The sequence below is a fragment of the Cyphomyrmex costatus genome, unplaced genomic scaffold, assembly GCF_001594065.2.
Source record: "Cyphomyrmex costatus isolate MS0001 unplaced genomic scaffold, Ccosl1.0 scaffold732, whole genome shotgun sequence".
Lineage (NCBI taxonomy): Eukaryota > Metazoa > Arthropoda > Insecta > Hymenoptera > Formicidae > Cyphomyrmex > Cyphomyrmex costatus.
In genome coordinates, this window is record NW_017280303.1 from 38,863 (window position 1) to 51,896 (window position 13,034).

At 31.1% G+C, this 13,034-nt stretch overlaps 1 protein-coding gene across 2 annotated transcripts; it reads left to right on the top strand.

The window, feature by feature from the left end:
* Positions 1-2,141: 2,141 nt before the first annotated feature.
* Uggt (UDP-glucose-glycoprotein glucosyltransferase) lies at positions 2,142-12,020 on the top strand. Of its 2 annotated transcripts, none has more exons than XM_018548554.1 (23): positions 2,142-2,218; positions 2,579-2,795; positions 2,884-3,122; positions 4,784-4,975; positions 5,051-5,223; positions 5,318-5,513; positions 5,581-5,794; positions 5,897-6,117; positions 6,188-6,409; positions 6,483-6,844; positions 6,935-7,175; positions 7,249-7,440; positions 7,501-7,759; positions 7,801-7,909; positions 8,955-9,140; positions 9,215-9,421; positions 9,514-9,906; positions 10,471-10,648; positions 10,739-10,921; positions 11,056-11,331; positions 11,464-11,580; positions 11,679-11,817; positions 11,899-12,020. In XM_018548554.1, the coding sequence occupies exons 2-23, from the start codon at positions 2,579-2,581 to the stop codon at positions 11,934-11,936; spliced, it is 4,554 nt and encodes a 1,517-aa protein (XP_018404056.1). In that variant the 5' UTR covers positions 2,142-2,218; the 3' UTR covers positions 11,937-12,020. The 2 variants fall into 2 exon arrangements, with proteins under 2 accessions (XP_018404056.1, XP_018404057.1); XM_018548555.1 differs by lacking the exon at positions 2,142-2,218 and adding an exon at positions 2,341-2,413.
* The last annotated feature ends 1,014 nt before the right edge of the window (positions 12,021-13,034 follow it).

Below are 13,034 nucleotides of genomic sequence, written 5' to 3' on the forward strand. Positions count from 1 at the left end.
TTTTTTTTTTATAAATGTTACTCTCGAGAAGAGTATAACAAATTTTGGTTTCACATTTTCAAGCAATATCACATGTTATGGAAAAATTCAATTCTATAATTTTTATTCTACGTAGTATTATATAATCTATCTATATAAATCTAAAATCCTAATTTGTATTCTTTTTATCTACACTAAGAAAAAAATTTGTGGTGTTAAATTTTAATAAATATTTCTTTAAAGTGTCCTAATGGAATATTTACTTATGGCTTATGGTAAATAAATATTTAGATAAATGAAAAAAATGATAGTTGATTCAAACTAATGATTCTTAGATCTAATAAATACGTCTTTAAATTTATTAAATGTTTCGCTGGAACTATTCAAAGAAATATTTATTAAAATTTAGTAAATTTTTTCATAGTGAATAAAAGTACCAAATAAATAGTAATTGTTTAATATTGAATATGAGTACATATTTTTATTTTTCTCATTAGAACTTCTATATAATTCCTTCTCAGATTTCTAATTATTGTTTTATTTTGTTAATCTTATTGTTAATGGGTTACAATTAATTTTTTAACAACAAATTTTTATCATTTTGTTTCGATTATTTATTTGCGATTGGCCGCTGAATCGATGTTACACGATACTGAGCATGCGCATAGCTGTAGCCAATAAAATTTAGGCATGTACTCCCCCCGCATTTCAGAATAACCCCCCTCGCCTATCTTCGGAGCTAATGCTCTGTCCCAATATTTCTATGTCCATGTTTGGGCCTTTTCGTTCTCTCTCGTTTCGCGCATGCGTATAGCCATATATTCTGAGAGAGGGGATCGAAAGAAAGAACGAGTCGAACGAGAAAAATTTCATTACATGATCGGACAAGCCTGATTAAAGCAGGGAGCACAGACTTTTGCATAACGCATAAAGCATGTGCATAAGTAATTTCATTGGTCCATTTTCTTATGCATGAGTCCAATCAAATTCTTTATGTATATGGTTTATGCGTTATGCAAAAGTCTGTGCTCCCCGCTTAAGCCTGATCACTTTGGAATCAAACAAATAATTGAGTTTGATAAAGTTAAGGGCTCTCGATGAATAATATCAATAAATATTAATGATACAAATCTATTATTTATACCTCTATAATTCCAGTTATGCGAGCATATTGGCCAGCACCACCAGATTGTTTCTCATAAAGATAATCAAATTCGCATGGTTTAAGCGGGGAGCACAGACTTTTGCATAACGCATAAACCATATACATAAAAAATTTGATTGGTCCATTGATTCATGCATAAGAAAATGAGCCAATGAAATTCCTTAAGCACATGCTTTATGCGTTATGCAAAAGTGTGTGTTGGGGCTCTTAGTTAAGGGTGCAAACCCATGCAGCGGAATAGCGTAACGCGGAAAGAGAGCAGAACCAATAACGAGCATTCCGTGTTTCTAGAGAATCTCGTGATTGGTTCTACTCTCGTTCCGCGTTAGGGCGGGTTCACACCTTGATGGAAAAACGGAAAGCGGAAAAGCAGTAGCCAATCAGGTAGTCGACTTTCTGTTAGTTTTGTACTATTTACTACCAGCACGAGTTTTGATCGGTTAACTGCTCTTCCGCTTTCCGCTTTTCCGTCAAGGTGTGAACCCTCCCTTACGCTATTCCGCTGCATGGGTTCACGTTTCAACGTAACAAAACTGACGGAATAACAACGTAGTGAGTACAGAGATAAATTATTAGTTATTACTCATTATTAATGACAGATTTCCTAATCAAAAAATGCTTGAGAAACGTGATCGTTCGTGATTATTAGTTATTACACATTGTCAGTATTAATGACGACAGATTTCCTAACCTAAAAATGGTTGAGAAACGTGAACGCTCGTGATTGGTTCCGCTCTCGTTCCGCGTTCTGCTATTCCGCTGCATGGGTTTGCACCCTGAGTATCTTTCATCCTTGTTGTTCGCCGAATGTTGAACAAAGATAAATATACTCGGAGTTGACAGAGTCAAATTTCGGAACGCAACCTATATGTCGATGGTCGGGATGGCCGTTCTCACACATTTTTCTTTGCCTAGTGTGTGATCTTATATTTGCCGGATGATAATTGCTGTTAAATCCAATTACTCCAGTTACCATTCTAAGTTATTGTGTATGTGGTACGTGCACCGGGTGGATCAGCAGTAGTCATCAATGCATTTTTCGTAGCTAAGATAACTTTAGTCATTTTTTTCAAGGTATATGCGATATATGTATACAGTGTCATTTTTTGTCTAAACCTAGGCTGTGTCGACAAGATCGACACCCCACGGTTGTTTGTGATCAATGAAATATTAAATTTACATGTAGATACCACATATAGATTTTATCGTGCATCTTTAGACAACTTGTCTCTTATCATCCTGTATATTCATGACATATGTGTGTATGAAGTACGATTCATAGTGAATTCAGTGAAGATTTGCAAAATTTTACTGATAAAACACTCGATTTTCTCTCTAAAAAAAGACGTGTCTTTCTACTAAAATTTTATTGTTCAAAGAAGATTTATAATAACAATTTGTTGATGATCTTGATTTCTTTCCTATTTGTTGCAGATGAGGGGACTCATATTGTTTTACATACTCTCATTATGCTCCTATCAACTTAGAGCAGACAAGAAAATTAACAAATACGTAACAACTTTAATAAATGCCAAATGGAAAGAAACGCCTCTTGTTCTTGAAGCAGCTGAATATCTTAGCGATGAGAATCCAAGCTACTTTTGGAAATTTATTGAATCATATTCCAAAATAATTAAACATTCTACACCACGTAATTATGTTATTATTTGATTGTTATTTTTCAATTGAGTTAAAAGTGCAAGCTCTTTATACTCAATTTCTCTAATTATTTCAAACAGGTTCACAGCAAGACAATTATAACATAATTTTACAATTGGCTCAAAAGTATCTATCTCAATCTGAGATAGCAGTTTTTAAATTAGGAATGTCTCTACGTATTTATTCTGCTCGTGTAGAAATGTTCTTTCAAATGGCTGTGAATAAAAATGTTTCTTCGTATGGATTTTGCGACAATTTTGTTAATATTGGTGAAACATTTACTTGTTCTCTAGAAGATACAGATAAGTTACTTGAGCAGGTTGGCAATTTATCATATTATATTATGTAATTTATCCATATTCATAGACTTATAAGATAGATCCAGCATGTCTCTATGATAGAAGTGAAGCCAACAGAACAGTAAGAGATGCAAAACATTGGAGAATCTCTATTCTTCTCACACTCGCACATATTCACTGCAATAGAGAAGAATAGAGATACTTCACCGTTGTTTTTGCTCTTACTCACTTTTACTGTTATGTTGAATTAATTTCTATCATAAGAGCATGCTGGGTCTATCTTATAAGTCTACAAATTTATCCATTGAATTTTTAAAAATTAGTACTTCCCAGGTTAAAAAACAATGAGCTATATTTGTTATTATAATTCAATAAATTTATTACAATCAGTAATATTAATTCGGAACGTTTCGACTTTACAAAGTCATCCTCAGCCGTACAAAACCCCGTTTATCCACGGTATAACACAATCAGTTACAAATATGTTCAACAAATCTCTTTATAACATAGGTTACAGATGCTTGAATAAAAATTAGATATGTTTTATAAAAACACTCAAAGATAAAAAAGAAATAGGTAATAGTAATAATATGGTATATAAGATCCCATGTAGCAATTGTAACGCAACCTATGTGGGACAAACTAAAAGAAAATTGAACACCAGAATAAACGAGCATAAGAATAATAAAAAACTTGATCCATCTAGACATTCGGTACTAACCAACCATATATTACAATGCAATCATAATTTTGATTGGAATAATACTAAAATTATGGATTCTGAATCTAATTACAATAAGAGACTAATATCAGAGACATTACACATAAAAGAACAATTAAACGGCATAAATTTAAAGAAGGATACCGAATCTTTTGACGATATATATGTGCATTTGCTAAAACGTATTTCTGACAATAAACAATAATAATAAACATATACCAACCGCTTTGACACTCCAAGTTCAGAAACGTTATCATTTGTACATTGCTTTCTACACAGTAAGACGTATATTTTCAAGTTGCATTAAAAAATTTTTTTTAGTGAATAATTACCTTCTTTTATAATGTAAGTGTTCAATATTTAGTTTGTTTTACATTTGTTTCATTATCATTTTTAAAAAAATTGTCAATTTTTTAACTTATGAAGTTTCATCCTACATATACAATCTTGACGTCAGGAAATCCATATATTTGCTCTATGTAATTTTATTTTTGACTAATGGACTGGAAATCTCTTATTTGGACTAACCTTTCTCGCTGAAAAATGAAGAATGGATTATAACAGGTTTTTTTCATCGTTCAAGTAAATTGACTACATATTCAACATTAGAGTAATTAGATTATAATGTATAAAAAAATCTTGCAACATGTTAGGGTGTATTTTTATATATTTGAGAATTGCAATTGTATAATTTTTGAATGTTGATTTTGCGTCTTTGACATTGTCATGTGAACTTATTAGATTGGGGTTTTGTGCAGCTGAGGATGACTTTGTATAAGTCGAAACGTTCCAAATTAATATTATTGATTGTAATAAATTTATTGAATTATAATAATAAATATAGCTCATTGTTTTTTGACCTGGGAAGTATACTTATTAAAAAAAATTTTTTTAATTTATATTATCCATTGAAAAATTCATATGTTAATGTAACTCATAACTACATGATTTATTTTTCAGGATACTTGGGAAACTGTAGATACTTATGATGTAGATCATAAATATTTAAGTACTCCAGAATCTGATAAAATAATGATATTGTATGGTCAGGTTGTGACACCTTCATTTATTGATTTTCATGAGAAGCTAAAAAACATAGCAGAAACAAGAGGGATTAATTATATTCTTCGTCATTTTGTTCAGAATTATAATGTAATAGAAATACATTTTAAACATTGTACATATTATAGAAAATTTTGTCTCTTATATCTGTAAAATAATTTACAGGAGAGGGAGGATATGAAATTACGTTTATCAGGCTATGGTGTTGAGTTGCAAATGAAATCTACAGAGTACAAAGCAACTGATGATTCTGATATTAAAGACAACTCAGGAAAAAGCTCTGAAATGGTAAATGATGGCATGGAAGAAATTGAGGGAATCAACTTTATGACTTTAAAGTAAGGTGGTTAGTAAGAACGTAAAGTATTCAGTTTATATATTTTTATATGTTTCTCTTTATTTTCAGTATGGTGTAATGTATTATTTTTTCAGAAAATTATATCCAGATCAGCAAGCTGAATTAGATAAAATACAGACATATTTATTGGAAACTAGTCATGAAATTGGCGCTTTTAAAGTGTGGCAGTTTCAAGAATTAAGTCATCAGGCAGCTGAAAGAATAATGAAGTCTCCCTCTATAGAAGCACTTAACATTTTGACTGATATATCACAAAATTTTCCTATGCAAGTATGTATTGAAATAAAGTATCTATATGACAGAGTATACATATATGTAATAAATTATTTTTATATAGGCAAAATCACTAATTAGAACTAAAGTGAATATTGATATGAAGAAGGAAATGAAACTGAATCAGGAAATATTTATGGCAAGTCTAAATATACAACCAACTGACACAGCGCTTTTTATCAATGGCTTATATTTTGACCTGGAAGCTATTGATATTTTAGCCCTTTTAGAATCTTTAAGGAGTGAACTACGAGTGATGGAAGCTCTTCATAAAATTGGTACAATTTGCAAATAGTTATATATGTATATGTACCTAAATATTAAATAATACATTAAATTGCACATACATATTTAAATTATATTTTTGTGAATTATTTCAGGCTTTAGTAATAAAAAAATGAGTAAATTGTTAGCTTTAGATTTATCTGGAGGTACAGATAATCAAAATTTTGCAATGGACATAAGAGATTCTGCGATTAATTGGATCAATGATATCGAAAATGATCCACGTTATAGTAATTGGTCACCATCATTAACCGAATTATTACGGCCAACGTTTCCTGGCATGCTCAGAAATATTAGAAGGAATTTATATAATTTAGTTAGTATTATTAAATTAATCATAATAGTAAATCCTTATGTTCAATAATTAATATATTATTTTTCTTTAGGTATTAATTATCGATCCTTTAAGTGATGATTCCATGCCACTTATTGCTCTGGCACAATCTCTCTATGCGCATTCTGCACCATTGAGGGTGGGATTTGTCTTTGTGACAAATTATAATACATCTACAACAGGTTTAATAGATGCCAGTGTCGCAATTAACAATGCATATCACTATTTTGCAGACACTAGAAGTCCAAAAGAGGCTTTACATTTCTTGTCAGAGGTGAAATTTTATATTTAAAATTTAATGTGTCTTTATTAAAAAAAAATAATAATAAAATTTATTTTTGCTCCAGTTAGGAATACATTCTACCGGGCATTCTGGTGCTGATGTGGATGATATAAAAAAAGTTATCAGATCCAGAGACTCATCCGCTAGTATATCTTACATTCTTGGTGAAGAGTCAGAATACGATGTAGGACGGCATTTAGCCAGTGATTTTATAAAACGATGTGGTTTTAAGAAGTTTCCACAAGCTTTGTTAAACGGTGTACCTTTAACGCCTAATCAGATCAATTCTGAATCGTATGAGGAAGCAGTGTTATCTACTATTATGTTGCAAACTCCCATATTGCAAAAAGCAGTGTATCGAGGTGAAGTAACAGAAGGAGACGACATTGTTGATTTTCTCATGAACCAACCAAATGTTATGCCACGGTATGTAAAACATACATACACAAACACACACTTGTACTTAAATTCAATCAACATAATAATTTATTTAAATTTGATTATTTCGCTTCCTAGATTGAATGAACGTATCTTAAAAGTGGATAAAAATGCATGGTTAAATTTAATCGGTACAGTTCCTGAAGATGACGATTATACTAAATGGGCTTCTCAAAATCTATCAACTTATTTAATGAAGAAAATGCACTACTTGTTTGTACCGCGTCGCAATATACGTCATTTATATTCCTTCTGGGTTGTAGCTGACTTGAAATCATTATCTGGCAGACAATTACTACAAGAGGCCCTTGAATATGTAGTATGTAATTTATAATTATACTTTATGTGATATATATGAAACAGAATATATAAAATTTATATATTTTTATTAGGAATCAAATACTGATGCGCGAATTAGTATTATTATTAATGCGAAAGATGACACAAATCTAAAGTCTGATATTAACAAAATTGTACTTGCTGCAATAAATGCATTATCACCGGAAAAGGCTATACTTTACATGCGTAAAATTCTCAAAGAAGACACTGTAGCTCTCATTGCTAATGATAACTTTGAGATTGAGGTAAGATATACATCTATCTATAAGTACTGTATAAAAATCACAATAATTTTATTACTGCAGGATGAATCTGTGGCAGCAATCTTAGAGAATCAAAATTCGATATTATCATTGCATCAACACTACGTTAAAGCCGTTTTAAACATGGAACCGGGAGCAAGAGCAGTTTTGTGCAATGGTCGTGTTATTGGTCCTTTGGATAATAATGAAGAATTTATAAATGATGACTTCTCTTTATTAGAAAGATTTAGCCAAAGTACCTATGGCGAGAAGTTATTCATGAAATTGATAAAGGATCAAATCTTCAATGAAGATGAATATGGTGCGTGTGTGGGGGGGTGTGTGGAATAATATTTTATATAGAAGAAAATAATATTACGGATGATACGATTATGAAGATCACTTCACTCTTAGTGCCACGTCCACAAACTCGAAGTCGATATGATGTTCCTTTCCATGGAGATGATCACAGGTAAAATAATGATTTATACATGTATGTGTGTGTACACACACACACACACACACGCACGCACACACGCACACACACGGTGTCCCAGTAACTCTGTTACAAGGCAATATCTCTGTTACCGTTAATGATACGCGAAAATATCTAAGGAAAAAATTGTTTGGTTCGGAGGGGAACATGTATTGGTCACCTTGTTTCTTTTCTATAGGTGGAGGCGCTAAAAAGATATGAAGGTCACCTCCACTTTTTTAAATGGAATTATGTAATTTTTTTTAGATAACGTGATTCCTCTAACTATTTTGCATATAAAAGTATTAAAGTAGAGATACCAAAAAACCAATAGTTTTCGAGATATTTTACACTTTATTTTGGTACATTTTGACACAAAATGTTAAATAACTCGTAAACTGTTGACTTTTTGATTATCGTACCTTAATACTTTTGTGAACAGAATAATGAGATAAATCAAATGGTGTAAAGAAAATACATAGTTGCGTATTTAAAAAATTATCCATTTTGTACACATATTTTTTTTAAAAAGCAACTATGTGTTTTCTTTACACCATTTGATTTATCTCATTATTCTGTTCACAAAAGTATTAAGGTACGATAATCAAAAAGTCAACAGTTTACGAGTTATTTAACATTTTGTGTCAAAATGTATCAAAATAAAGTGTAAAATATCTCGAAAACTATTAGTTTTTTGGTATCTCTACCTTAATACTTTTATATGCAAAATAGTTAGAGGAATCACGTTATCTAAAAAATTACATAATTCCATTTAAAAAAGTGAAGGTGACCTTCATATCTTTTTAGCGCCTCCACTTAGAAAAAAAAACAATGTGACTAAAACGTATCCTCCTCGACACCGTTCCATTTTTATTTGAAACATTTTTTCGTATTGTTAAAAATAAACGAAATATTCAAGATGTAGGATTTAAGTGGACCACCCGGTATAACTAAAGAACACAGCATAGACAAATGTGTTCGATTACTGAATACATATTACATGCAAGAATTCATATTTATACATGTTTGTTTTATTTTGCAGCGTCATAAAAATTCCAGCAGCTAATCCTGATGAAGTTGCCTTCAACTTTATTGCCATTGTAGATCCAGTTTCACGTGGTGCTCAAAAATTGGGCCCGATATTGAAAACTCTACAACAAGCCTTAAATTGCAATATAAAAGTATTTTTGAATTGCGTAGATAAGAATAGCGATATGCCATTGAAGAGGTAAAGTAATGCTTGAGTTTCTTCATAATTCTTTTCTTATTTGTTATATACTATATTTTTCACTCTTATTACAGCTTTTATCGATTTGTGCTCGAACCCGAATTGCAATTTACAACAGAAGGAGATATTAGTGGTTCTATCGCAAAATTTATAAAACTTCCAACTTCATCGTTATTAACTCAATACATTCATGCACCTGAAAACTGGCTTGTTGAAGTAGTTCGAAGTGTTTATGATTTAGATAACATTAAACTCGATAATGTCGCAATGGGTGTACACAGGTAAAAATATTAAAATATATTTTATTATAAATTTGAATCAAATAATTTTTACTTCAGTTTTTTATTAAAACCTTTATTGTGTATTGCTTCAGTGAATTTGAATTAGAATACTTGCTGCTCGAAGGTCACTGTTTTGAAGCAGTAATGGGAAATCCACCAAGAGGTCTTCAATTTACATTAGGCACTGAGAAACAATCTGTGATGGTTGATACTATAGTAATGGCCAATTTAGGATACTTTCAGCTTAAAGCAAATCCTGGCGAATGGGTGTTGCGACTTCGGCAGGGACGATCCGCAGAAATATACGACTTTACTACTATTGATGGCCAGAACGTTATTCAAAAAGGCAATGATGTGAAAGTCCTTATGAGTTCTCTGAGGAGTCACGTGTTGAAAGTGAAAGTTTCCAAAAAGCCAGACAAAGCAGGAGTAGATCTTTTATCAGACGACGAGAAGGATTCTGGATTATGGAACTCCATTTCCAGGTACATACATTCGATTGATTGAATTACTCGTATTCTATGTTTCACGAATTCTAATGCTGGGTGTTAGTATTTAACATGAATAGTATGGTATTCCGTTACCTTTAAACTTAACTTTTATTTGTTCTCTCTTTTTTAGCATTGCCAAATTTTGGTAAGCTTCTCATTATTATATAGTTAATAATTACACATTCATAATTTTCTATAATTAATTACACACATATACATACCCTATAAATTAAACACATAAGTATATGCATATATACTATAACGGAGAACATATTTGTGGCTTTAAATTCTAACATCCAGTTAATCTGCAATCTTAATGTACTTTGAACTATTAGTTCATTTATATTGATTATTATTGTGTAATTCCAAGTCACCAATATGTGTTCTTGTCTTCAATTTATCGTTTTATTACACGGTATCTGACTTAACATATGACTGTTTTGCTAATATTGCTTGTATTAATTGAGATATTTTATTGCTAATATAAAATAGCTAAATTATAATTAATTCAAATTTGCAATAAATCATATATATGTTTTCATACATTTCTATAACTAGGACGTTTACAACGACAGACGAAAATGAAGACAAAGATGAAAAATTAAATATCTTCTCTCTTGCCTCTGGGCATTTATATGAAAGATTTTTGAAGATCATGATGATAAGTGTTATTAAACACACTAAAACACCAGTCAAATTCTGGTTCTTAAAAAATTATCTTTCACCAACATTGAAGGTAAATGTCTATACAGCAAATAGTAGTGAAATATTTTTTTCTGCTTGCAACTACGAAAAGAAGTAACAAAAGTCTTTCTTTCTGATATAGGATTTTCTACCTCATATGGCTAAAGAATATGGCTTCGAGTATGAACTTGTTCAGTACAAGTGGCCTCGTTGGCTTCATCAACAAACTGAAAAACAAAGGACTATTTGGGGATATAAAATTTTGTTCCTCGACGTGCTGTTTCCATTGAACGTTAAGAAAATAATATTTGTCGATGCTGATCAGGTAGACAAATTTAAAATGTTTAGCAATATAACTTAATGTGACATAGGCTCACCACATAGGCTTATTTACCTTCTCGATATAACTTAATATTCTTAATTATTTAATTTATTTTTTTAACTATTATTTTCGTACAGGTAGTAAGAGCGGATTTGAAAGAATTAGCAACCTTGGATCTCGGCGGCGCACCTTATGCGTACACGCCATTTTGTGACAGCAGAACCGAAATGGATGGTTTCAGATTTTGGAAGCAAGGTTATTGGAGAAATCACTTGCAGGGTCGTGCTTATCACATCAGTGCGCTGTATGTGGTCGATCTCAAACGATTCCGTCGTATTGCCGCCGGAGATAGATTGCGAGGCCAGTACCAAGCATTGAGTCAAGATCCAAATAGCTTATCAAACCTTGATCAAGTATGTAAAACAAGTAATTTTAATGTTTAAAATATAAAGATTATATATTATTTTATATATTATTATTACATCACATTATTATCACATGGTCATTTCTTTGCGATTTTGTAAAATAATCGGTAACTGTTTCAGGATCTCCCTAACAATATGATCCATCAAGTGGCTATCAAAACACTGCCACAGGAATGGTTATGGTGCGAAACGTGGTGCAACGATGCATCCAAGAAATACGCCAAAACTATAGATTTAGTATATATTCTTATATCGCAAAAATGAATGTTATAATATTTCTAATATTTTAAATTTACTAACTAATGTCTCTTTTTCTCGTGTCTTTTGTTATATAGTGTAATAACCCAATGACCAAGGAAGCGAAATTACAAGCAGCGATGCGTATCTTGCCGGAATGGGTTAGTTACGATGAAGAAATTAAAGTTCTGCAACAAAAGATAGAGAATGCAAATAGACAGACATGGAGAGACAGCGGTATATATTTTCCGCAATATATTTTTTAAATGTATTTAAATATTTTTTTTATGAAACATTTATTTCTTTTCTTTGTTTCAGAAATTGTTGATCATGTATCAAGCCACAATGAATTGTAAATTACATGCAATGATCTGAAGGATATTTTGAATTCCAAGATTGTTGAACAAATTTTATAAAATTTTGTATAAAGGAATCTTTGTTGGCCCTAGATTAACAAACGTCAATACGTAAAATTTTCTATATTTCATTTTTGTAATTAACATTTGGCATTATGTGTAAATATTTGCTGCTTGTGTAACTCTAAAAATAAGGATATATTGTGGAAGCTGAAGGTCTCTATTACTTATTAGATCCATATTTCGCATAATATTTTAAATTGTAATTTTTAAAACAATTCTTATCTTTTCGTATTGCAAACGCAAGATTACTGCTTTTTTAGATCAAGTCAAAACAAGAAGTAAAGTTCAATAATTATAATTGTCGATATTACAGTATTCTGGTTATTCATGAGCATACGATTTTGTTCATGTTATTGAGCCAATGTTGTGATTGATTATTGTCCACTATAATAGTTATAAGAAATAAACTTTTAACATTTGTAAAGTATCTTTGATATTTTATCTTGTATGGTATAACAACCCAAATAACAAAAAATGCTGAGTCATAATCGAGTTATACAACGTTTTTTGTGTTTAAAAAACGATTTAAAGACGTCTTGTGCTACAGTTTTAGACTTGGTGTTTGCGAAAAAAGAAAGACAAAAAAAAAAAAAGAGTTAAAATCTTATTGATATTTGGCTTTTAAATAAAATTTGTCTATACATATATTATGTACCGATAAATTTATTTGTGGATACTGGAAATCCGATTCTATTTTTAATGAGTTTTTGCGATATATGTATTTTTCAGCACGGATCATTGCATGTGTTAATGACGATTGTGTCTTTCGTAGGAATTTATTTTGAATGCCGCGGTCGCGAAGCTAATCAGAGCGAGGCGAGCGAAGAAATTTGACACATTTCTGTAACCCAAACATTCTATAATCCAATAATTCTTCAATCATATCGAGATAGAAATTATTTTAGAAATCATTTTTCAATTGAAGATCGAGCGTATAAATGCGCGAGGTCGTGCGAAATGGACTAATTTTTCGCGATAAGGCATTTATCGTCGTTTATCTTATTTCGCTTATTTTGTTATTTCGTTGATTTTGTG

Excerpts from the sequence above, each read along its gene's own strand:
- Uggt (XM_018548554.1), top strand. The coding sequence starts at position 2,579 with ATGAGGGGACTCATATTGTTTTACATACTCTCATTATGCTCCTATCAA. Across the intron at positions 5,795-5,896 it reads GGAAGCTCTTCATAAAATTG|GCTTTAGTAATAAAAAAATG; the intron begins GTACAATTTGCA and ends GAATTATTTCAG. Across the intron at positions 7,760-7,800 it reads CTTCAATGAAGATGAATATG|AAGAAAATAATATTACGGAT; the intron begins GTGCGTGTGTGG and ends TATTTTATATAG.